Genomic DNA, 26,366 nt, shown 5'->3' with positions numbered 1-26,366 from the left:
AGGTTATATTATTCAGTTATGAACAGGAAGAGGCTAATCTTAAAGAATATAACCTTGTCAGAGACCAGCAAAATCTATATTCACGAATGGTACTATAACGTGAAGATTTCTATTCCAAGAGGTATATGGTCCTTAGCTGCTGAGTTAATGCATTATCCAGTGTCTGTTTTGCTTAAGAAAGACATCTTCCCTCCCCTGCCAAAGCTGAACAACTTCATTGTTATGCAAGAAAATGTTCTTGGATTTTTATATCCACACCCTCTTGAATTTTTTTTTCTTATTCTAGATCATGAAGGACACAGGACTTAATTAGACTTTAAGACGTTATCTAGTCTCTCTTCCTTGAGTCCATTTCTTTAAAAAGATATATGTATGTATGTATTTTTACACACACACACACAACTTGAACACACACATGCACACACCCATGCACATGCACACATGTGAGCACACACACACACACACACACACACACACACACATACACACACACACAAATTAACCCAGGTTCAAACATGTCTTAAGAATGAAATTCAAACTCTGTTCTTAATATTACTTGCCAGAAAAATCACAGCCTTCTTTGTCAACTTCAGGTATTGTCTACTTACTAGTCTGCTTTGTCTGCCTATGTCTGTAGGATAGTCTGTTTGGGCTACTTTAGATTGCTCTAAGAAGATAATTAATTATTACTGATGTGTTTATTATTTATTTTAAATGTTATATTTCTGGTTAACATCAATTGCTAACAAGACTAATTGACATTTGATATAGAATGAAATTTAAATTGTTCCCCTTAATTCACAGTATTTTTTTAATAATCAAAGTATGACATATGTTACAAACACACATTAAAAACATTATTTAAGTTAATAAATATTTGTTTAGAAGTATTAACAATGATTTTTAAGAATAAGCTATAATTATAAATAATATACGAATTCTTATTTTTTTCAGAGGAAATGCTTGCTACAAAATATGCTCTTTGGTGGTCTCCAGATGGAAAATTTTTGGCATATGTAGAATTTAATGATTCAGACATACCGATTATTGCCTATTCTTATTATGGCAATGGACAGTACCCTAGAACTATAAATATTCCATATCCGAAGGTATGTGAGACGCTTTTAATAGAGGCCTTCATCCCCTTGATGTCAAAATGAGCAATCATTACCATGAATAGAGGTGGGATCAACACTTTTGGAAAGCTTCGTGTCCTTGTGTGTCATAAAGCAAACACTGTACTGTGCTCTATTGTTTATGTGGACATCTGTTGCTTTGGACATCTGGCTATGCTGAAAGAAGTCGTCTTTGCAAAATCTATTGCAGAATCTTTGAAAAAAACATATGGTCTAGATCATGGAGGAAAAACAAGCTTAACTTAGTTTTAATTTTATATATATATATATATATATATATATATATATATATATATATATATATATTCTATGTTCCAAATTCAGGGTAAAAGTTCTGTTTCACAATTCTCTCTTGAATTCTCCTGTAAATGAAACACAAAAAGGGAAAATTCAAATACTGAATTTGATGTCTGTGTCAGGTAATGTCAGGCACATGTTAAGATCTCTTGTGGACAGGTAAGTGAAGTTTTTGAGCCTCTATTTCTTCTTTAAAGCAATGAATGAAAGTAAACATCGTGCATATTTTTTATTCCATTCCAAGGCTAGCAGAGAAAGGCCTGAGTGTGCAGCAGAAAATCCAGGTGATGGGAAAAGCATTTTGACCTATCTTAAATCTACACAGATACATGAAAGATAAAAGTCCAGAAAGGAATTTACCTCTTGTAAAATAACTGGGCATTTGTTTTTAAAGAATGTTTAGAAATATGCATAGCTTTCAGTGCTTTTATTTCCCAAACCCTACTCATGAATGACTCCAGCAGGTAGGTCCCTATATAAGATAGGATGGTTGTGGCATTTGCAAAATTGGCTTTTGAAACAAGCCAAAGAAACCCCAAAGGGAGAAGTAGAAATATAATGTTTATGTTAAAAGTCACTTAAGAAAAGGAAAGGGAGAGGAAATAAATGTTGAGATAGAAGTCCCCCTCAAGGACAGTGTAGAAAAATGGAAAGTTGGAGATGCTTGGAAGTGAAAAGCCTGGTATTTGGATTCCAAAATTAAAAGAACTGAATGTTCTGAAGACTCAATGTGAGAAGGAAGAGAAGAAGACGCTCAGAACTGAGGAGTGACTCCCACTTGTCTATAAGTGTGCGCCTCAGTCTTCACTATTCTTTAGACTGGGGACTCTCAAACCTCTAGCACTGGATAGAGAGATGTGAAAATTCCACAGAACTGAAAAAGTCTCACGAAAGACTTTACATCAGTAATTCTCAACCTATGAGTTTCCGCCCCTTTGCGGGAGTGCTCGAAAGATCCTTTCACAGGGGGATGCCTAAGACGTTTGGAAAACACAGATATTTTCATTACAATCGCCACAAAATTACAGTTATGAAGTAGCAACAAAAATAATGTAATGGTTTGGCGTCACCACAACATGAGGCCCTGTAATAAAGGGTCATGGACTGCTTCCACAGCATGAAAACGACAGCCACTGAACACTGTGCCCTCGAATGTTGTGCATCCACATTTTAACTGCAGGATTCCTTCTGAAGTAAAATAATATCCATTCAGAGACTGTGTCTAGGCATGAGGCATGCTTTCATGTAAAGTTTAGGTATTCAGTAGCTGAAGAAAAGCAAACCAAGAAAACACTGTGAAAGCCCATGCACACCTTATTTGGTAGTGAGACCCTTATCCTTTGGGAAGGAAGCAATGGTAGCAGACTTCGAGGTAGCGGGGGAGATAAGCCATCTGGCCATTCCATTTGTCCACTTCATTTAATTGTACTTTTTCATTCTCTTTCAAACAGATCTCCCTACCCTTCAGAGCCCACGGGCATGTTGGCTATTCTCAGTTTTCCAATAATGAAACACCTGTCTGGAGAATCAGGATAGAGTATGGGTTGTAGACACGGACATCCATATCTCTGATCATTTCTGCTATAAATCAAGTCTCTCACTAAACATCTGAGATAGTCTGACTCTGGTTGATACCACATTGTCAGTTCCCTTGAGAGTAAAACAGGAATGAAGTTCCTGGCCACTATGCAGAACCGTTACTTACTTAGCATTGTTCATTTATCAAAATATGCCTTGTGTCATAAAGTGTCTTTAAAACATTGCTGGTCAGTAAAATTGTATCGACTTGTGAATTTTCATTTTCTTGGCAGGCTGGGGCTAAGAATCCTGTGGTTCGTGTCTTTATTGTTGATACTGACTATCCTCACCATGTGGGTCCAGTAGAAGTGCCAGTCCCAGAGATGATAGCTTCCAGGTCAGTGGTCTCAGATCCCTCTTTTATTTCTAACCAAATCTTAACATGTGGAACTTTCTATCTCATAGCTTAGACTTTATTTCTGGAGAGTTGAAGATACACATGCCAGAAAGCATAAAATAAACATGCAGGATGCATGCAAATTAAAAGTCACAAACAAGTTTCTTGAAACTAGTTTTCAAAAGACTCCGTTTCTCCTTTAAAGACTCATTTACAGATGACCATAGTGGTGAAGTTAAAGCTTTCTGGGGTTTTCCTTGGAGGTGGAAACGTAAACTTGAAGTCAAAGTGAGGATTGGCAAGTCTTCAGCACAAGTCCTGTAGAATCCTGTCTAGTTTCTCTCCAGCCAGGATTTATGGATCTATGTGTGTCCTGGGGCGTTATAAACCAGACAAGGCAATTCTTCTCAAACATTAGCATTGAAATTTTCTGTTGGGATTATCCAAACTGAGAATTGTATGTCAAGAAACTACTTACCGATAGACAGGGAAAGGAAGTATTTGGGATAGAGAGATGCCCCACTCTTTAGAGCTGTAGTGATCTTTCAGAAGACTAAAGCTTATTTCCCAGTATTCACAGAAGGAGCTGTCCGAGGCCTGAGGTCATCCACTTGCCTCTGCTGGCAGTGGGCTCCTGTCTAAAGCTTATCTCCCAGTATTCACAGAAGGAGCTGTCCGAGGCCTGAGGTCATCCGCTTGCCTCTGCTGGCAGTGGGCTCCTGTCTAAAGCTTATCTCCCAGTATTCACAGAAGGAGCTGTCCGAGGCCTGAGGTCATCCACTTGCCTCTGCTGGCAGTGGGCTCCTGTGTACAAACATATAACTACTGTACAAGCTCAAACCAGTGCATATACACAAAATCAAAAATAAGTCCTTTTTTCTTTTTTCTGGTTTTTGTTTTGTTTTGGTTTTGGTTTGAGACAGGGTTTCTCTGTCTTACAGAGCCTTGGCTGTCCTGGAACTTGCTCTGTACAACAAGCTGGTCTCCAACTTGAAGCAATTGCTGCTTTTCTCTCTTCAGTGCTGGGATTAGTGTTCTCACTTCCCTAGTATAACTCAGATATGCCCTTGGTTATAGCAACCTTTCAGACCTAAGTCCTCTGTGTCCTTCCGTTTGAACTGGTGAGAATAAAGTACTCCAAGAGCCTCACCTGCTCATCCCAGAGGGCTTGACTCTTCTCCTCCAGTTATACCAAGGAGAATTAGACAGAGTCAAGTGATTTCCCACAACCTGGTTAATGGAACCTGGAGTGTGTATTTTTTAATATTATTTTCTTGAGGTGCCAAGTAATAGAAATGGCACTTGAGTCAAGATGCATGTTTATTACTCTCAGCTCCTCTGTACACATTCAAATCCGTGTGTTATCATTTCAAATTGGTGCAGAAACAAAGGTCTACATGGCTAAATAATCTCACCGAGGATGGAAACTGTGATGGGAAATTATTAGATCAGGATTTGAGCCCCAGGTTTCTTCTAGCTCTCTGGGAAATTAAAATGTTCTGCAATTTGGACTATGAATATTTTCATTCACAGACAAGCATAACCATGCTAGTCACTGACACTTAAATACGTTATAAAGACCATAAAATATTTTTAGATCATCTGATTATTAATATAATTTCAACACTTGACCATAAAACTTGGCTTCCACATGAACCCACCTGGAAACAAAGGTGAACATTTCACTGTGTTTGGCTCCTCTATTCCAGGTAGAAAGTTAAAAAAAATGAGATTATGGGAACATCATAGAAACTGTAATACATTCATCCATCTTAAATGTATATGTAGCTTTTCCCTTTCATCTTCATCTTGTTTTACCAGAATTAAAAAAGCTCATGCATGAATAATTTTCTTACATGAATAACCTCTCACGTATTTTAGCCAGCAGATCAATTCAAACACTATTCTCGGAGACAGGTTGTCTTTCTTATCTACTAAATATACATTCTGCCATAACAACTGTCTTTTAGAAACTGTAAATGAAGATATTATTTAAGTGTGGTAATGAGCTGGTGGCTGAGACTGTCTGTTTTGGTTTTTTGACAGCGACTATTATTTCACCTGGCTTACATGGGTGACCAACGAACGGATATGCTTGCAGTGGCTGAAAAGAGTGCAGAATGTGTCAGTCTTGTCTATATGTGATTTCAGGGAAGACTGGTATGGATGGGAATGTCCAAAGGTAAAGTGTATTAAACCTACTGGCACGTGTTTCTGTTACCCTCTCATTCGTGGGTAACAGTTTGATTTGTTAAAGCAGGATTTGGTGCATTGAACCAAACGGAATTGCCAAGTAAAACAATATGCTGCATGTTCATAGCAATTCCACCCTTTTAATTAAATATAGCACAGCAGTTGTTTTCTTGAATGACTTTTACTCTGAACATAGAAAGACATGGAATGAGCCAGTGCAACATTAGGATGGTGATCCAGCCATTGGAGATCATCAGGGTAATAGTCAACAGAAGTGAGAGATTGAAGGCAAAACATTGAACAACTTGGTTTATTACAGAAGTAGATGTTTCATGCAAGATTGGAGGAGAAATGAAACTTAGACAAAATTGTCAAAATTGAAAATAAACTTATGAAAGTAAGTGAAGTCCTGCTTATGGGTGTGGGTGCTTGAGACTGGGGCATGAGCCTTTGGTCTGTCTGCACTTTGTTCTGCTGTCCAGGTTTCCTTGGAGACTACTCCCTGCTGTGCTAATCTGAAGACTGAGAACTTAAAAATACCAGGCAAGCTTGTCATGGAGCTACCGTTGTTTTTACTGTTCAAATTCCAACATAATCTGCTGAAATGAATGAGTCAGGAGTTACTGCACCAGTCTGAATCATTGAAACAGGACTGTCTTTAAGTACTCATTTTAGATACTCATTTTTTAAAATTAAAAATGGCTTCTATAAATAGGAAATATTGCTGAGTACATTTTGAGAGAGTTCTAATTATGAAAAAAATATTTTATTAAAACAAAGGTAGAGTTAATTTATTTTATGAAACTCAGGTTCAGATCAATCAAAGTGAGCTAATTAAATTCCATCTAAGATTTAGAAGATTTTATTTTATAAGAAGAATGTTTTATTCTGCTTGGAAATTTATCAGGGCCATATTAGGCTGCATTTCCTAGGTTAAAAATGATTTTAGGTCATTACTCTATTAGAAAAAGTCTTAACTAAACTTAAGACAATTTGCAGGACACCACGTTTATTTTACTTAGGAGTTTATAACAAAGTTTATAACAAAGCAAAAAAGATAAGTTTTAAGGAGTATAATTGGAAAAACTTGATCTCAATTAAACTAGTTAATTAGAACTCACTAATCTGACTGATTGCTTCTCATGGGATATATCTAAACACCCTGGAATCTAAGCATTATGAATTTAGCTTTAACATTATTGACTTGAAAACCATGAACACTGACAAAGAATCTGAAATTCTAATTCGTCAAAATCTAAGACAATGCCACCTAAATGGACAGAAATAGAAAATGTCTTCACAATGAGGAATACAGGTTCTTGGAAAATGACCTTCATAGCTGGAAAAGTAACTGCATTTAGAATATTTTGGCTGAATTAACCTACAATTTTCCAACAGCTATACTTATGACTAATGTGTTTGTGTTATGAAAACCAGTAATGTTTGAGGTGATCGATCAAAGCTTTATTCATGTTGCCAGAAAGGAAAGAGGTAAAGAAGCTTACGAAGTTATTTATCCTATGAAAATATTGGTTGGATGTATTAAGAAATTTATGGCTTTATGTTCAGTGATGGTGTATACCTTTAATCCAAACACTCAGGAAGTTTAAGCAAGCAGATGTCTGTGAGTTTGAGATTAGCTGGTCTACAGAGTGAATTCCAGGACAACCAGGGCCACACAAGAAAATGCTGTATCAACAAACAAACAGACAAACAAAGGAAAAGAAATTTATAGCATAGTGAACAACCATCTGATATGTTATTCTTGCCTCTCTAAAAAGAGACCAAACCAATTTTTATTTTCATAACTTGAGATTGTCAAAAGGGTTTTACTCCCTGCCCCCCCATCTTACAATCTTCTCTCTGTGAGGTGTTAGCCTATCACTATAGGAGATAATCCATACTCTTCTTAAGATTGTGTTTGAAGTGTACGCATTTCTCAAGGCCTTCATTTTTTGTTGACAATATGTGTGTGTATGTGTGTGTGTGTGTGTGTGTGTGTGTGTGTCTGACTGTGAGGATGTTGGTGCATATGTGTGTTCATACAGGAGTATAGAAACCAAGAGACAACCTCAAGTGCCATCCTTGGGAATGTTCCTCATCTTCTTTGGACAGAGTCTGTCATTGCCCTGGAACTTGTTATTTAGACTAGACTGGCATACAAGTGACATATAACACACCCCAGGGACCAGTGCTGTGATTACAAGTGCATAACAACATTTTTGCCTCTCCTTTTAAGGTGAACTTTGGTGCTGGAATTGAGGTTATCATGCTTGAGTACAAGCACTTTCCCAATATGAAAGTGAACTATTGCTGTAGCCCGTGATCTTTTCTAGATGAGCCTGACTTATCTAGAATTTTTTTCTTCTTGAATTATATCATTATAACAATTCTCCTTTCTCTTTCTTCCAAACACTTCCATATATCCCTTCCCACTTTCCTTTTTATTTATGGCCTCTTCTTAATTGTTACTATATACACATATGTGCATATATATATATATATATATATTCCTTAATATATATATATATTCCTTAATATATATATATATATATATTCCTTAATATATATATATATTCCTTAATATATATATATATATATATATATATATTCCTTAATATATATATATATATATATATATATATATATACATATATATATATATATATTCCTTAATATAAACTGGTTAGCCTGCATAATGTTACTTGTTTGTATGGTTTTATGGCTACTTATCACCGAACTAGCAATGAGTGTACTTCTTTCTAAAAGTGACCACCATTCCAGTTTCCAGCATTCCTGAGTTACCTCAAGTTCTATAAAGAAGGTTGATGCCTCATGGGGCTTTTTCCTGTGTACTTTGGCTTGTCCATTGGGGTTATCCTAGATGAGCTTGTTTGAGCAGTCATGCTGACCACCTACATAGAAACCGTATTCTCTAGTTAATGCATTTCCATGACAACAGTACTGTTTTAGAAGGAAATTCCAATGATTAATTGGCTTAATATAGTCTAAATTCATGGTTCATTTATATAACCAATGGCAAATCCAAGAAAATGATGTATAATGTGGAATGGGTCTTCTGCTCCATAATGCAGTTCAGAAACCCAGCTGATGACATTTCTGTTATCTTAACATGTGGTTCTAAGTCATTAACATTCAACTGGAGAAAGAAGAAAAGAATGGGGGAGCTCTGGGTGAGATGTTTCTATGGGAAGAGCTACAAATGCTTGCTTCTCTTTCTGTTCATCCTCTTTCTAGACCGTACCACATGACTATATCCCACTGTAAGGGAAGCTGGGAAACATGGGTCAGCCACAGAAAGACATTCCTCTACCAAATTAAAGCTGAGGTTTCTTTCACAACTGTCCACTTAACTCCTTCCTGGTGATCTTTATACATAGCAGAGGTTTCCAGAACTATTTGTCAAGAATTCTCAAAATTATTTTTGATCTGAATGTTCAATATCTCCTTACTCTATTTCTACCACTGTATCCTCGGTCTAAGTCTTTATCAGTTTTTCCTAAAACCCAGAATTCTAAGCGGCACTTTTGGCCTCCTTCCACCTTAGCCAAAACCAAATACACATTGTCTCTCGTGCTTGTAATTAAGTTTTTTATATTTGGTAAGTGAAGTCCTTCGTCAAATTTACTCACAGACCAAAATGCCTGGATGGCATCAAGGTTTCTCCATTTCCTGTTGATGACTTCCTGCTTCCAAATTCCCTGTGGCGCTTTCCTGTTTTCCTTCCTGTCTGCTGTGCTTGCTTTGGTGTAACTAGTAAGTCAGGTCAGAATGTTCTTTCTTGGTCGAGACAAAAAGTATTATTTACATTTCATGATTTCTAAATTTTTATGTAAGAAGTGATACTCCTACATCTTGCTAAAACCTAAAAACACAAATGTTTAGGTGTCTAGCTACACCATAAGAAAAAAACAACAACAACAACAACAAAAAAAAAAACAAAAACAAAAACCACAATCTCAACTTCACTATGAAATCCCTTCTTTGCCTCCCATCTCATGATGCATTTGTCTGAATTTTCACACATTTGTTTTAATTTTGAGACCAGCTACATGGAAGAGCTAAGGAGGAAAACATTCTGAAATTGGGATTATCACCAATTCCTCGATATAGACTCAGCAGGTTGTACCAAAAAAAAAAAAAAAAAAAAAAAAAAAAAAAAAAAAAAAAAAAAAAATCAAGTCTCCTGAACTGGAGGCTGAGTTGTAGGATGTAATCAATGTCCAGATTATACATTTGAAAAGCTGTTCTTTTGTGATTTAATAGGATCTTTCTTTCTTTGTAGAACCAGGAGCACATAGAAGAAAGCAGAACAGGATGGGCTGGTGGAGTATGATTTTTCTATCTTTGCCTTTATTTTACTGGTACCCAGCATATTTGGTGAACTGAGTTTTACAGTGTGTGCATTTCTATTTGCATGACGTGCAGAGGTATCAAAAGGGAAAATGTGTTTTATTATGATTTGTGATTAATTGTGTCTGGAATCTTTAGATGGAGTTAAGCAGTGATACATGAGACTTGTTTCCTTTAAAAATAACCATTGCTAAGGAAACCAATTATATTTTGTCTCCTATATTGATTATCACAAAAGAAGTTGGGGAATAAGTGAATGTTGTCTGAAAAATGCCACATGTCACAAAAGTACATAGGCAAGCGTTTGTTTGGAGTGGCTTCTGGGCTGAGACTTTAGACACAATGTATAAAAAGGGACATACAGGTATAGCAATGAAAGTAGATCGAGAAAACATAGATATATGTATATGATTAATAAACATCTTCAGGTAATTGTGTGGGTGCACACATTTGCAGGCACAGTCATGAGTGTAGTTCTTGGGATCAAGAAGGGTCACACATGCTGGGCAAGTGTGCTTAAGCTACCTTCCATACCTTTCCTACATTTCTTACATTCCTACCATAAACCACATTCCAAGTCCTTGTTCAATTGATAGTTTCTGGGTCTTTAGACAAACTTAAAAAGCTGGTCATAATAGTATATATTAAATGGTGATTTTTTAAAGTATTTTAAAAGAATTTATCTAAGATATCTTAACTGCAAAAGACACAAGAAATTAACTGGAAATACTTTTCTGTAAATAATATAGAAGACAAAAGAACCTAAATTTTATTTATTTATTTATTTTACATTTAGAAATAAGTCCTGAAACCATAATGCTCAGAACCAGCTATTTAAGCTACTTACCATACCTCTTTGGCCTGTTGCTAAAACCTTGTGATTAAAAACAGATCATCAGTTTTATGGTTTGGTGTCTGAAAAGCCTGTACTTTTCTCTCATGGTTAGCTCAGGTTAAGCATCATCATTGGCCATTTACTGAGGATGGTAAAGATATAAAACTGTGAGAAGTAACCTTACTTCCTAGGTAAGATATTTTAAATGGCTTTGCACTTCATTCAGAGATAAGCAATTTATCAGAAAGATCAAAGTGTAATAAAGAAACCAGGGCAGAGCCCGTTACAACTGAGGTCACTGCAGTTGATTGTCTTATTTAGTGTCCAGGTGTGAGTTTCTGCAAGCAGCACTCACCTCAGAATGGGTTATGGCCCTAGCTCTGACAGTGGGAGAGCGGAAATATTTCACACCCTCTTTACCTGACCTAAGTTACCTGCTCATCGGAAGCAACTGTCCTCCACGTGCGCAGAGAAAGGGAGGAGATAACAGCCTTTGCCCGGTAGAAAGACTCTTCCTGTTTGCCTGGCCCTAATATCTTAAAACAGAATAGTCTGCCCTGTTAAATTTTTATTGCCAGTACAAATAAAATTGCAAGCTTTAGTGAGAATACAATCCTTTTAGAAGTCTTTTAATTAACTCACGAGGTATGTAAGGAATAACTTTTAATATTGTTGTTGTTGTTGTTGTTAAAGGTAGGTTTATTGGGAAGCTGATCTCTGGTGGATGAGTTTACTAGCTCCAAGGACCAAGGCCAGGGAAGACACCATGGGGAAAGGAGGGGTAGGGTGGAAGAAAGAAAGAGAGAAATGGGTCTGCACACAGAGAGTGAATTTATAAATGTCACTAAGTATAAATGTCCGGTGTGTCTTTTTAATACGTTTGAAATAGAGTGGAAAACTGAGACAGGTGAGGCTGCTTATGTCTATCAGCATGGCTTGTCATAGAGCTAATTCAGGTGAACTTGCATCCAGAGACTAAGTATTTGGTGGGTGCACTGCACTAGTGTGGGCCTTTGACAAAGCGGCTTCTTCATTTCAGAAAGTTTCCCTCTCAAGCAAGGAATAGCAGCATTACTACAAGCACCTTTCTTTACTCCCTCATACGACATAGTGTGAGGTCCAACTGGTTCTGCATGTTTTAGTCACTCAAATGCAACCCAAGACACAGACCATTTTAATGGAATACAGTGCAAAATGATTCTTCGCTTCTCTTTTTCACTCTCTGTGTGCAGACCCATGAGATTTTTCTCAGGAAGGTGTCATCATTTCACCAGAGGACAGGCTTTCTCTTGTCTGTACTAGTTAGGATACTAACTAGTTGCCGCTGGTTCCATACCAGGACACTTGAGTGACTGGTAGTTCAAGGCAATTAGATGGTTGCCAGCAGCATGTTGCTGAATTCCTCAAACTCCGGTGACAAGGCCATTCTGCTTCTTGAGCTCAGAACTAAGTCCGCCCTCCTCCCCACCCATGCTTCACTGCTCTCCTCAAGAGTGCTGTTCAAATCCGGGGCTTCTAGACCACCATAAATGAGCCATTCAAATGTCTTCAATAAGCTGTTGACATTAGGAGCTTAGCATCAGACAACTCAAAAATCAAAAGTACTTCTGGGGCCGGAGAGATGGCTCAGCTCTTTAGAGGACTGAGTTTAATTCCCAGCACACACACATGGTGACTCACAACAGTCTACAACTCAAGTTCCAGGGCACCTGATCATCTCACACAGACGTACATACAGACAAAAGACCAATGCACGTAAAAACAATAATTTATTTTAAAAAAAAGAATTATACTTTGATCAAATGCCCCCATTTTAAAGTTTGGTTTGATTAAATGTCAACATTTGTTTGTATTCCTGAATTTCAATTCCAAACCACATCACCTTAGGACAGACACTTATTGAATTAGATGTCGTAAAGCTTGGGGTTCCAGGGGTGATAAAATAGGGTGAAGCAAAGAAGCACCAGTCAGCACCTGTGAGTTTCTGTTAGAGTCACTGGAAAAGCTATCCTTTGAAAACCTGGAATTTCAGGTGTGGGTGAGGTGACAGGGGAGGTGACACACCAGGAAGGACTCTTAGCCACACATGGCTTACAAAAGCATCTGTGGCTTTTGTCCAGTTTGTCTCTTAGATATCACCTCTGTTCGTTTCTTTCAGTTCTTTGTTTCGACACCAGCTTTTAGCCAGGATGCCATTTCATACTACAAAATATTTAGTGACAAGGATGGTTACAAACATATTCACTACATCAACGACACTGTGGTACGTTCCTTCCAAGATTTCTCTCCCCAAAGATCATTCACTTGAGGTTGTTCAAGTGACGCTCAGCTTCACACAACATAATGTTTGTCTTTTTATAGGAAAATGCTATTCAAATTACAAGTGGCAAGTGGGAGGCCATATATATATTCCGAGTGACACAGGATTCACTGTAAGTACCGCACGCAGCACGATGTAGCATTTAGGTTTTAATTGGCACCAACCAATGATGTACAAATAGTGAACTGTACTGTCTACTCAGCTAACGCAAAGAACATTCTGTTGCTTTTTGGTTACTTTCAAGCAGCTATGATCTCATGAAGAGTGCATGTTCTTTAGTCAATCAACAGCAAGGTTTTCTTTTTTGGAAAGAATTTTTTTATTAGGGACTTTTATAAAAAGCCTATAAATTCTCAGATAGTAATTGATTCTAGAGGTTAATTTTACTCTTCGACACTTAGAGTAACAAACATGCATCAAAGAAACATGGAAGGGAGCCCGATGAAGATTCTTTTGCGGTGATTTGGTGTTGTCTGTAAAAGCCATCAGGTACTGAGGGATTATTGCCTACCAGATAAGCCAGGAATGATTGCTCTGAGTTTTTAGATGAGAAAACAGATATTCAGAGCATGTTATTGACCTGGCTGAAGGCCATTGAATGGAATATGAGACTGTAGACCTAAAGCTTATGAGTCAAAACTATTGCTGTTAATCTCAGAAACTCTTTAAGTTCTTTCCTACACACTGTCTCATAAGGCTGTCTTGAAATAGTCATTTATGGTGCATTTAACTGATCAGAAGTCCCTGCTTTTTCTTTTGTCTGTCAATTCTAATGCTGTGTAAATTGGTCATAGTTCCTCGATCTGAATGCTGTTAGATGGAATTTGGGAGCAAAGGAGCAGAATTAGTTTACTTTTATTTCTACAGACAGTGTTAGAAACCTATTGCTAATCTTTGGAATTATTTGAATGGGAGCCAAAGGACTTTGGTCCTTACACAGAGCAGCCATAAAAGTGACTAGAGTCAGAATGAGATGAAACTGAATGGAAGATAGATTTCAAGTATAATAGGTTTAATGGGAGGTGTCCCTGAAGGCTTTGAGATCCTGCTATGGTAGTGATGATGGCTAAGGGTGACTGAGATTTGACCTTAGTAAACTCGATGACAGTAAGCTATAGACTAGAAAGAAAAGTCTATGCCTCCTTTCTTGTGTTTCCTCAGGAAGAGTTGGGAATGGGAAGAGTTCCATTTCTATTTTTTTAAGCAGATGAAAGGAAAGGGTAGATATTTAGGATACATGGGCTAGAATAGTCATTATCATCTGTGATGTAGAAGAGAGAAGTGGGAAAGTGGACCAGGCTGCAGTGTTAGAGGGGGAGGCAGTACTGGGAGTGTTGACAACCTGGGAATGCTACAAGGGGCCATTGGGGGAAGAGATTGAACAGTTAATTCACACACTGTTTGAAAGGATGTGGGAAAGGCAAGAGACAGTGAAGACTGTAGTCCTGTGACATTAGTACAGACATAAATAAAACAGAGAGATGTGGGTTTTGAATACGAATTTCATACTGGAAATGCATTGAATTGTGTTGTCTTCTTTTCTTAAGGAACTTGTTTATGGCACTGAGGACACCTGGATGGCTAAGCCCTCCTGAGAATTAAAACAAACCTTGTTTACTCTAAACTTTTCACACTCTATTATGCTCTTCTTGAAGGAGAGAGAGAGGAGGAAAAAAAAAAAGACAGCTACTTTGAGATATTCAGATAAATTCACAGAGGAATGGAAGTTATGTCACCAAACTGGATTTTCCACTTCATAGTGTATTAAGACAGAAAGGAGCCTGCACCTGGCAGTTCTGTAGCAAGTTTGCTCTCCTGTGGTTTGTTCTGCAGCTCAGTGAATTAATGTGGCCTGTGATATACTCAGCTTGTCTAGCTCAGATGAGTTTCCTGGCATGCCAAGTTTATCTACTACTGGGTGTGTAGAATAAAATCAAAATGTGTTCTTAGTCATAGACAAATAGCATAGTTCTGAGAAACCAGTGAACATCCATAATGGAAAAGGAAAAGAGTAATATTAGTTTAAGTAGGTCAGTTTTCATGGTTCTTCATGAATCACAAAAAGATATGTTGATCATAAAAACAGTTCTGAGCTCAGTTTTACCTTTCTCTGATGATCTGTAAGTTACGGTAAATGCCCCAACACAATTATGCACAGCAGTAATTCTTCTACATAAGTATCAATAGTTTCATTAGACACACATTTTTGTCCATTTTACTTATTAGTATTATTGATGATACTTTTGTAATTCAATAATCAATACTTAATATTTTGTAAATTCATTTCAGGTTTTATTCTAGCAATGAATTTGAAGGTTACCCTGGAAGAAGAAACATCTACAGGTAATTTAGACCAATTCAAAATAGTATTGGTAGATAGACACAGAGATAAATGACTAAATTGAATCACAAACCTGGGTAGATGTAGAATGCATTTTAGAAAGGTGAAATGTCATAAAATCCACTTGTAAGTGAGGGTAAATAACTCAGAAAATGATATATACAATATCAGCATAAAATCATATGCACCCAAAGTGTGAGCCAACTTATTTTGAAAAGAGTGATGGAGGAAATTCCTTATGGTGATATAAATAAGAATTTTACATAATTATAGATGCTTGAAAAGTTTGGAGTTTTTATTTATCAATGCACACTTATTGAGCACTGGCTACGTGCCATGCTGTTTTTACTCTCGAAGTGTGAGCTTCACTAGGGCTCACTTTGCTATAGTCACTTGCATCTCTCTATTAGTTATTGATGTTCAATCCAGCTGTCCTATTGATGGGTGAAATAATAACCAAAAGACTCCTCTCTGCACACAGAAGTGTAAACAACCATTAACATTGTTGGTGCTTGACTGTAAACCAAATAACATCTTAACTGATCTGTACTGTACTTGCATTCGATGTTAACATGCTACATATAATATTTTTGGGGTTGAGATTTGAACATGGATATGCTGTTCTCTGAGCTGTTACTGTTAACTCTGTGTTTTACATTTCCAAAATCACACAAAAATTCACACACTTAATCTGTAAGAAGAAAGAAAAAAAAAACTCTTATAGTCCCCTGTTCACACTTGGGTACACACTTACCTGTCTGTTGGTGGAAATCCTCCTTCTCTGGAGACAACAAATGTCCAGAGCCCCTGTGTCATGCTCAAGGCTATCTTAGGAAACTCTTAAGAGAAAGTCTTTGGAGTTGGAAACACTCACCCTGGCAGCCAGAATGGGCTCTGACACAGTTTGACCCTTGGCAGAGTACCACCCAGTATTTCCAAAAGAGGAACCAGAAGCAGTGTGGTATGAGATCCAGGAGCCCATTTTTTTTAATTAATCACTCTATTCAGGGCCACACAGAGGGCTCTGCTCATGTGAGTGTAGGAGCAGGGAGGGAGAAAATTGCAGCTTGCCCTGTGGGAGATGGAGGAGGTAGCATCTCTAGTTGAAACTCCCAAAACCCCATGTGTCCTGTAGAAAGGACAAAAAACTGAAGAAGGCAAACAGAATGCATCTTCTCATTGCCAATTTGCTCGTTACTAAAGTCCTTTCCCAGATATAGAGAAGAAGAGGGATCCTTTCTTGGTAATGCTGCCAGAGTCTTGTATGTTTTGACTTGGAGTAGGGGAGGAGAAAAAGGGAGCAGGGAGAAGGAAGGGACGGAGACAGAGACAGAGACAGACAGACACACAAAGAGATTTCTAACTACTTCAGAAGCACTTAATGGATATGAAAAAAAAAATGACTACCCACTCCCATTACAAGTGTTCTATACTCCCACTTCAGGAAAACCACAGAGGGCTTCTCCCTCAAAGCTTGTGCCTATTCAGGCAAAAATGGATCAAACATCAAGCTACATCAAAACACTGTGATTCCCCTCTACTTTAAATGATATTGGCAACAGAAAAAATAGAGTGGGTTTGATGTCAATATGTAAATTAGTCACTTTACATGGAGTAGTACATTTTGATAAATACAATCTCAAAATTTCAGCTTAGCTTTATTTTCATTTCCTTCTAGAATTAGCATTGGAAACTCTCCTCCAAGCAAGAAGTGTGTTACTTGCCATCTAAGGAAAGAAAGGTGCCAATATTACACAGCAAGTTTCAGCTACAAAGCCAAGTACTATGCACTCATCTGCAATGGTAGGTGACTGTCCTGATGTAAGCGTGACCATCCCCATTGCCTCTGTCATCAGCCTTGTCACTCCATTGGATTACTTACAATCTTTCCTTATTTGGAAAACTTGTTACACACAAGAATCTTATTGAATGCCCAAAACTTGTGGAATGAAAAGAATAGGAAGGTATTAGTCCCTCTTTTGCATCTGAGGAAACTGAGTGATTGGCTAAGGTGTCTGCCTCTATTAGGCAACAGCCAGAGCCTAGCAAGAGCTGGCTGCCACTAATCCTCATCACAATGATGTCTCCTGAAGACACCACCTACCAGATAGGCACAGAAGGAGCGATATGAAGACTGAAAGCTTTGTCTTCACTTGTGGGGAAAGCGTCAAGAGCAAGAGCCAGAGACCTGAAGTCTATGCAATGAAGACAGATTATTCTTCTAGTTTCAATGAAGACAGAAAACAAATCTTTGCCACTGAATCCTTCCTTAAAAATTGGAAGATATTTTTAGTAATTCATTTAAATATTAACAAAGGAACCATGGTGGCACAACCCGGAAAGACTATCTGATTGTTTATACCATGGTTTCATTCACAAATCATTTGCTATGTAGGTGAGTTAATTTCATGCACATGTTATCTTGCATAAGTAACAAGAAATAGAGGTTAAAACAAGACGGCAAACCAATGGAATCAGTGACAAATAGAGGTTTGTCTCCAGTTCTGTAATTGTTACCTTCTCACCCTAGCTAACCCCAGTTTAGGGGAATGGATAGCATACTTGGTAGGAAATTTAACAAAGTGCATGCCACCCTCCTTTTTAATGACATCAATAGCTCTGGCTCAGGTAGGTGACTTAGCCAACAATGGAGCCCTTCATCATTTGAGATCTCTACTCAGACACAGAGGCCTCTGTAAGATAAACAAGAATTTAGGCCATCGTGATATATTACTTCCCTTAATCCAACAGCCTGGCTCTAGAACTGGAGCCACAACTCATTTGACTGTGTAGACATGAATAAGCATTTTAACCCGAATGCTCCCTTCAAGATGCCATAAGATGTCAGTTTGAAATAACACTTTCATAAAATGTTTGGTCAGTGGAATCTTTGAAATGTCAAGAGATTGTTGTTCATGGCCATATGGGCTGATTGTGGTTATGGCATTTAAAGGTAAACATGAAATGTCCCTCTCAAGTTATATGCAACATTTTCCAACCCATACTCTTTATTTATGTAACATGTATCAAAAGCTTACATGTCAGGCACACAGCATTCTTGAACTAAGGATGTAGAGAGTCTGTTTATCTTTTTCTCTCTCCTGGAAGGCTGGGTGAGGCTGATCTCTTTAGTCATTCTATTTGTGACTCTAAGAAGAGTGTCTAATAAAATACACAGAGGAATCATGAAGCATCCAAAGAATTACTGTCATCTAAAAACTCTACCAAGATAGTTGTTTGCTGCTATTCCATTGGCTGATAAAGACACCAAGGTGGCATTAATATGCATGCATTTATAGTGCTACATACTCTATATTTGAGTAGCATGATAGCTCTCTAGAAAAGCATGCTAACACTTTTGTATATTGCCTCCCTCTAGTATCTACTTGAGGCTAAATGTTCACTGAAGTATTTAGATAAGGAACCAAAGACTAAGCCCTCATCAAAAGTTGGTGGGAGAGTCCTTTCTAGAACTTGAATCCCCTGACTTTTCTACCACTCACCCTTCCTCGGCAGTATGGTAATTTCCCATTTAGCAAAAAATATACTGTGTGGGAAGCATCACATCGTCTGGTGTTTTTGAAGCTCCAGTAAAATGAGTCACTCCGCCATCATAGGAAAAACCTTGAAATCTTTCCCTTTAGGGGTAAGAGTAACGCCTCGTTATGTAACTCCCAAACTCTCCAAAGGACTGTTGAGCCCTAGAAGACAAGACAAATGCAGGTAAAATGATACCAGTAACGTGGCTAGAACAAAAATAATACAAAATGAGAATTTCAGGTACTGATGTTGCGTCTCTAGGGCTGTGTCCTCATCCTGCTGTGTCATGGGCAGCCTGTCATTACTTTGTCTCTTAGCTTAAGATAAAAAGAGTTGCGGGTTTCCACTACTAGAAACATATGCCCATGAAAACCCATATGATGGATGTTAATAAATTAAAGGCTAGAGATTTAAATAGCCTTGTCTCCTTAGATTCTGGCCCCAAATGTAAAATGCATGTGTGTCCCTTTTGAAAACTTTGAGAAAGCATTGACTCCCAGGAAAAGCTTTTCAGTTATATTCTTTAATACTCTCAAGTGTCACAGACAGGCTGCTGTTTTTTGAGAAAGCCAAATAAAAATCTCTTTCTTTTACCTTCAAGTCATACTAAGAAGTATGGCAGGAAATAAAAATGTTAGCTTTATTATTTATAAAGGCTGTCGGGAAATGTGGTGAAGGGAAGGTGAGTGCCTTCCAACATTGCAGCCCACAAGTAATTTTATAAACATGGGTACCCTTGAACTTGCAGATTTTGCCCATGGGGCTTGGCACTTAAAGCTCTAAAGAATAAATCAGAAGCATGTTTTCCACAGGGAAAAGGCTGCCAGGAGCAAGCCAGAAGGTCCCATTCATAAGCAGCTTGCCTTAGAACGCTGAGATGTCCTTCTTCTGCTTTATTTAGGTTCAATGACACTATTGGGGTTCCCTTAAGGTAGAAGAAAATATTAGGAATGGCAAAAGTATCTATTCCAACCTCTACATGTGTTGCTTTTTAATGCACTGAGTCTCTTGCTCAATGCATTCTTTAAAACACTCTGGGTATTAATTTCTTCTGTATTTTAGATGAGTAATAGTGTTTGTTTATTTATGTACACCTCATTAAAACAGCCAGTTTCTGAATGGTTTGATACATTGTAGGCAATGCTGTGCTGGGTAGATAGCCGCCATCTTGAGGACTGATTATTTTTCATCACTCATTACAAAAGAAGGTGGTAACTGACAGCTTACATCCCAAGTCCTCAAGTCTGGAGATTTTGATCTAGTAATAGAGAGAAATGGCTGTGCTCTCTGCTGGGGGAATAAAATCCTGTTTGTTGCCCCATTGAGAGAACTCTTCAGACTCCCTAGCTTCTGAAGGCTTGGCTGGAATCTCTGTGACAAACCCCACTCTCCCTCATGACCCCATCCTTCCTTATTTAATCCCCCAAATAACATCTCAATACCACCTTTCTCCTGCCATAACCTACTAACCCCAAAAACATGACCTAAAAAAGCATATTAGAATATGAAGCACTATATAAAAATTTTAGTTGTGCATGTCATGGTCACAAAGATAAAAGATTTTACCCACCCAAAACAAACTGAACACTCAGCAAATGAGACAAAATCTAGGTACCAGTGAATACTTAAATATACAGCTAAAACTTGTCCAGTGTAGTGTGGCAGCTTCCCAGAAGGCCACTTGCAGCTTCTGAGGCAGTTCTGTGTAACTACTTAGGTTTTAACCATTAAGGACCCAGGAAAAGCTACAGCATAGGTAAGGTTTCTCATTCCTCTGTTCTTTGATTGGGCTTTGACCTGATGCATGTTGTTTAAATGTAACTTGAAATGTCTGCTTCTATATGCCATATATATATATAATTACATAAAGACGCTGAAGAGTTAAAAGATGTATTTATCTTGGTACTAGTCATAAATACTGCAGGCAGTCCTGGCAGACAGGGAATGTTATTCCTAACAGTAAACACATACTTGTCTCTGTTCTGCTCACAGGCCCTGGCATCCCCATTTCCACCCTCCACGATGGCCGCACAGACCAAGGTACTCTCTTACATCTAAAGACATCCTGAGTTCTCTATTATGAGCCTCTTCGGAGGGCAGGATAGCTGGGCAACCTAGACAAGGTGAACTGCAATGCCACACTAGTTTCAAGAAGTCCTATTATTCCTCAGACTGAAATATTGTTTGCTTTGAACCTGATCACATGAAGTCAAGTACTTTTTGGTAGTGGAGCTGTGACCCTGGCTTTCTAAACCACTGTAGATTAGAGTCAGAAGGAAAGCGTATTTGTACATCTTCTTGATTTTCCAGGAGGAGGTTTGTTCATTGTTTTTTGGGGTTTTGTTTTGTTTTGTTCTTTGTTTTGTTTTGATTTTTGGTTTTTTTTTTTTTTTTTTTTTTTTTTTATCACACCACACTGGCAAAAAGATCTAGACACTGCTTCTTCAATTCTGTTCAGAGCAGAGGGTGATTATCACTCCAGCTCTTTTGTTTGCTTTGCTTTGTGTTAGCAGCTATATCACATTGTTGCTATGTGTGAAAGCCCTGGAATTTGGGGATACATTCCACTTTTGACAGCTTGCCTCTACCTTGAATTTGCAACAGTACTTAAAATGGTTCACAGTTCAAAGACAGCCATTTTTGCTCTCAACGAAGTTATCTGGGTATTTAATTGCCTCGTGTTCTTCCTGCTGGTTTCATGTTAGCCTCTGATTGGCCATTAAACAACGCAGACCGATTGGAGTTGCTGGAGGACAGGAGTGATGTGGGGCAAGGGGATGCTCCTGCCTTCAGCACCAAGGCCTGCAGCAGTCCCTGGACAGTTGGCTGACAAGTCAGGACACTACTTGGGAATTAGTGTCGTGTCAGTTTAATGGATCAAGAATAGGTGAAAATAAAGTCATAAGAAAAAAAAAAAGGCCAGGTGCTCTATCAAGGACAGAGCTTCTGAAGTCGGGACCGTGGATTTAGTGTTTTTCTGAAGTTATTTTAACCTTGATTCTAATATTGAGATGCTTTGATGAAAAATAGGTTAAACTTGTAAATAAGGCATATTCAACATTGAAAGAACATTTCAAAGCAATACTACTTTCAAGTTCTGAATTTCTGTTTTACTAGAAATCGCCACGGATATTTAAAGTTCGTCTTATCACCACTCTGAAATATAACTCAACTTCCTTCCCCCATAACATGAATTTCTATATCTTAGAATTTTTTCTTTATGTTCTTGTTATATTCCAGGCAGATACTCATCTTTTTAGTGCTTTTGAAGTTTTATTACTGCTCTCCGTGAACATCATATATATTTTTATATTTTCTAATTCAAGAAATGACTCAAATTTCTTCAGAGAACAGATCCACCAATGTGCCTAATGAAACAGTATTCACTTACACTGTATTTGTTATTTTTCTCATTCTTCCAGTCAAACCTCCAAGAAGAATGCAGCTTGAGGGTATCCGGGTTGCTGTGGTTGGAAGGCATGGTGGCAGGGGTTTGAGGTAGCTTGTCACATTATGCCTGTAGTCAGGGAACAGAAATGGTTCAAGAATGGGGCAAAGTAGGTCAGTCTCTTAACAATTCACTTCTAGAAAGCCTCTACCTCCTAGAGGTTCTAGAACTTTCCAAAGCAGTACCAGCAACCGGCAAGCAGGTATCTAAACACAGAGCCTCGTGGGAAATATGGGAAATATTCGTATTCAAACCATACCATATGCTTATCACAAATATAGATTCTTAGATCCTCCAGCTAGGTAGATTTTAAACTGTGCTTGGTAATCTATACTCTTGATAAAGCTGTAACTGCCATTTTATATCAAATTCTATGCATTACCTTTTTAAAAAGATGTTTTTTAGACCCCTTATCCTTCTCACTTGGGCATTTACTAAATTAAGCCATCCACTGTAGTACTACCTCTCTAAAATGATGGAGACCAGATTGGACATTTATTCCTACCCTCAGAGAGATTAGAGATTAGTGGGTGATGCAAATGTATGAGCAGGCAACAATGAGAAATTGAAATAATTGAAATGCGGTGCTAAGAGGAAGGAAATACAGGATATACAGGAAACATAACGGCATACAGGGAAAACCCCTATCTGGGTTATTTTAGGTAAGAGATGTATCCTAGTATCCTATTCATCAAACCTGAGATTTTTGAATACAAAAGCAATTGATACTGTTTGGATGACTGTTGACTGAAATGGTTGCTTTTACTCACAAAGTACTCACTGTAGAGAACAGAACTTTGAGGAGATGGTGAAATTTGTTTCACACACTGATAGGATCTTTGGATGGAACTGGTTGCCCTACGATGACCTAATTTGAGGGTCTGAAGGCTAAAATAGCAATTGTACTGAAGATTACCATCAAGAAGCTGTTAGCTTATGGACAACGGGGTATCAGTAGCCTTGGACGAGGATGAGATGGTAAATTAGTGAACAGTGAGCACCTTTTGGAGGTTCTAGAAGACAGGGGCGCAAGTGACAAGATTAAAGCAAGGTAGGGCCTACCTAGGAAATTAGTGGGAGTTGTTTGTTTGTTTTGACAAAGCCACAAGTTCTTCTAGTGCATGTGTCTGTGAAGAGAGAAGAGACGTTGGCTGCTGGCGGGGGGAATGGGTACTGTTCTGTAGGATAATAAATATTTATTGAATGTTGACTGAAGACATTATGAGTCTAAACAAGATTGAAGAATGATAGGTGTAGAACATGGCACACATCTGCAATACCAAAGCTGAGAAGTGGAGAAAGGGCATCAGGAGCTGGAGATAAGTCTGGCTACATGTATGTCCTGTACTGTACAAGCCCCACAAGATAGGATAATAAAGTCCCCGAAAGGTGGGAGGAGATAGCGTTCAGAAATGCATAAAGAGAATTAATCTCCTGTGATGAGAAATGAGGAGCCAGTGGTAGTTTCCTGAAAGTTTGAAAGCCCTAAAAGAAAGCACTGTGTTTCGCTTCCATTCAAAGAAGAAAATCATTTCAAGTCAGCAGATTATACTTGAACCAAATACTATGGAGACCCAGAAGAGTTGGCATTTAATGTCGAGGACCCATTTGAAGCTTAGTTGCTTTGGGCATTGCAGGTTCTCATTAAACTAAATAACCGAATGACCTCACTTATCAGTTTCTCCACAGAATCTTTACAAAATTTAATTAATATGAAATACATCACTTTAATATGACTTAAACAAAAATTGAATATAAGACCTCTATCACTTTCAAAGTTCAATTGAGTTTTGTCATAATAAAGTATGTATGAACATATGGAAAATGGATTCCATATCTTGTACTAGACCCTCCTTAGGGGAGCAGTGAGCATAGAAGACTGAGCAGAGGAAAGACAGTATATGGTGGATTGTATCACTCCTTACAACATGACGGTTCACAATGCACTGCTCCATAGAAACGTCTAGTGTCCACCTCTCAGTCTTACCGTAGCCCTAGGAAGTCCTATGTGTGCTTTAAAAAGTAGGACAACATTTCCCTCGCTATTCAGAAGAATATGACTCTAACTACAGAGGCATTGATTAGGTTTTCAAGCAAACCTGGTACTTCATTAAGTCCTAAAGAGAATGCCAATAAAGTTAAAAAACCATTCAATATGATAACACCTATTTTCAGCCTCTGTGATCAGATAAAAACAACAGCACTCATGAGTCCATTAGCCGCTCTACATTCTGGCCTCCTGCAGGATTCATTTCGGGGAGAACTCCACATACAGACTCCACATGAAGGGAGGCAGTAGCTAGATTCACTTAAATGTGTGCATTTAATTTTTGTGAGTTCTAATGTGTAGTATGTCACAAGTATTTCTTTTCTGATGGGTTATCCCCCAAAGCTAACATGAAATTTATGATGTCTTTTGTATAAATCGTATCCAAAACATTTCTACGTGTGCTAAGATTAAATATAACACATTTTGGAGCAAAATGCCATGAACATGTGAAATCAGAGAGCTCCATGGGAAGTGGCTTGGCAAACAAAGCAGTTTTAAGTCTCCAGTTCACTGTCTTCAGTGACCGCTTTTCAAAAAGAAATGTAAACAAAATCTTCAGGATTTATTTTGTAGCAATTACCATATCTCACAAGTCATCTACTTCTCTCTTTCACAGAAAAAAAAATCTAACTGTACATATTGTATGAAAGACTAATTTTTTTTCATGAAGATGCTAGTATCAAATTAAAACTTATTTTAAAGAGCTTTCTTAATATAAACCCATTTACATGTATTGCCAATCTATAACACTCAGAGGATCAACTGATTTATTCAGTTTGAAACATTAAAGTGTGAAATATAGCTGAGTTCAGTATGAACAGTAGCTTTTGTTTTATTCCTAGGGAGGGAGCTCTTAGGCTTTCAGATGGGCTAATCTTGAATTCACAATGTAAACCAAGCTGGCCTTGAACTCATTGAGATCCTTCCTTCTCAGTCTCCAGGGCCTGAAATTCTAGGCAGGAGCCACCAGTCCTTACTATAAACAGCAGTTTTTAGAGTGTACTTCAGTCACAAGACACAGTACTGTGTGCTGCTCTCCAAGATATACAACAACTTTGGGGAGAAAGATTTTGAAAGAATCATGGACACAGCGATCTGTTTTCAAAACAAGATAAATTTCTACATTTATCAGATATAACAGGGAAAGGTCAAGATATAAATATAAAGATCTCAGAAGCAGGCTTTAACTCCCCGTGCTGAATACATTATGTTGGCAGTTAGGTCAGCCTTCACTGAGCTGGATCAATCATCCAGAGACTGTATTTTTCCCTTTTGCTCAACGTTTCAAGAAATGTCACTCATTCAGCCTCATGGCTTCAAAATGAAGAACTGCAGTAGGATAGAGAACTAGATGATCAAATGACCACTGTTGCTTTGGTGCATTTGCTAAAAATGCTGAACGTGTTAGCGGTATGAGAGCACTGGTCAAATGTGATGTGGACGTGACGTGAATATGACGTGCTTACATGTCACGTCGGTATCTCCACTGTTGGCTACATCAAAACTGCCACTGTGAAGGACCTTAGTAGACCCTTACTCAATCCCATCAATGTTACCCACACGTCAGTATCTCCACTGACGGCTACATCAAAACTGCCACTGTGAAGGACCTTAGTAGACCCTTACTCAATCCCATCAATGTCACCCACACAAGCCAAAGAAATTTCACGAAAGAAATTATTGATGTAAGTAGTATGAACTGAAGATAAATATTATATTTTTTTAAGAAATACAAGTATTAGAAGAAAACAAAGAACTGGAAAATGCTCTGAAAAATATCCAGCTGCCTGCAGTGGAAATTAAGAAGCTCGAAGACGGGGAAATGAGTAAGATATTCTAAAAACCTCTCACTTATAGATGTGAAGGTGAAAACTTTGCCTGCTTTAAAAAAATTACTGAGTAAATGTTATAGTCTAA

The 26,366-nt window shown here is 38.0% G+C and overlaps 1 protein-coding gene across 1 annotated transcript in view; it reads left to right on the top strand.

Moving 5' to 3' along the window:
- FAP (fibroblast activation protein alpha) overlaps positions 1-26,366 on the top strand; it is a 66,113-nt gene that overhangs the window by 21,326 nt on the left and 18,421 nt on the right. The window contains exons 9-18 of the mRNA XM_080928183.1: positions 955-1,109; positions 3,245-3,348; positions 5,395-5,530; positions 9,848-9,892; positions 12,909-13,013; positions 13,112-13,182; positions 15,360-15,413; positions 17,090-17,214; positions 20,944-20,991; positions 26,177-26,275. Of these exons, the coding sequence (XP_080784309.1) occupies positions 955-1,109; positions 3,245-3,348; positions 5,395-5,530; positions 9,848-9,892; positions 12,909-13,013; positions 13,112-13,182; positions 15,360-15,413; positions 17,090-17,214; positions 20,944-20,991; positions 26,177-26,275 (942 nt within the window). The remainder of the gene's footprint in view (positions 1-954; positions 1,110-3,244; positions 3,349-5,394; positions 5,531-9,847; positions 9,893-12,908; positions 13,014-13,111; positions 13,183-15,359; positions 15,414-17,089; positions 17,215-20,943; positions 20,992-26,176; positions 26,276-26,366) is intronic.

Source organism: Micromys minutus (genome assembly GCF_963924665.1).
Source record: "Micromys minutus genome assembly, chromosome: 13".
NCBI classification, from domain to species: Eukaryota; Metazoa; Chordata; class Mammalia; order Rodentia; family Muridae; genus Micromys; species Micromys minutus.
Note: the sequence above shows the minus strand (reverse complement) of the source record. Positions and strands in the feature narration are given on the sequence as shown.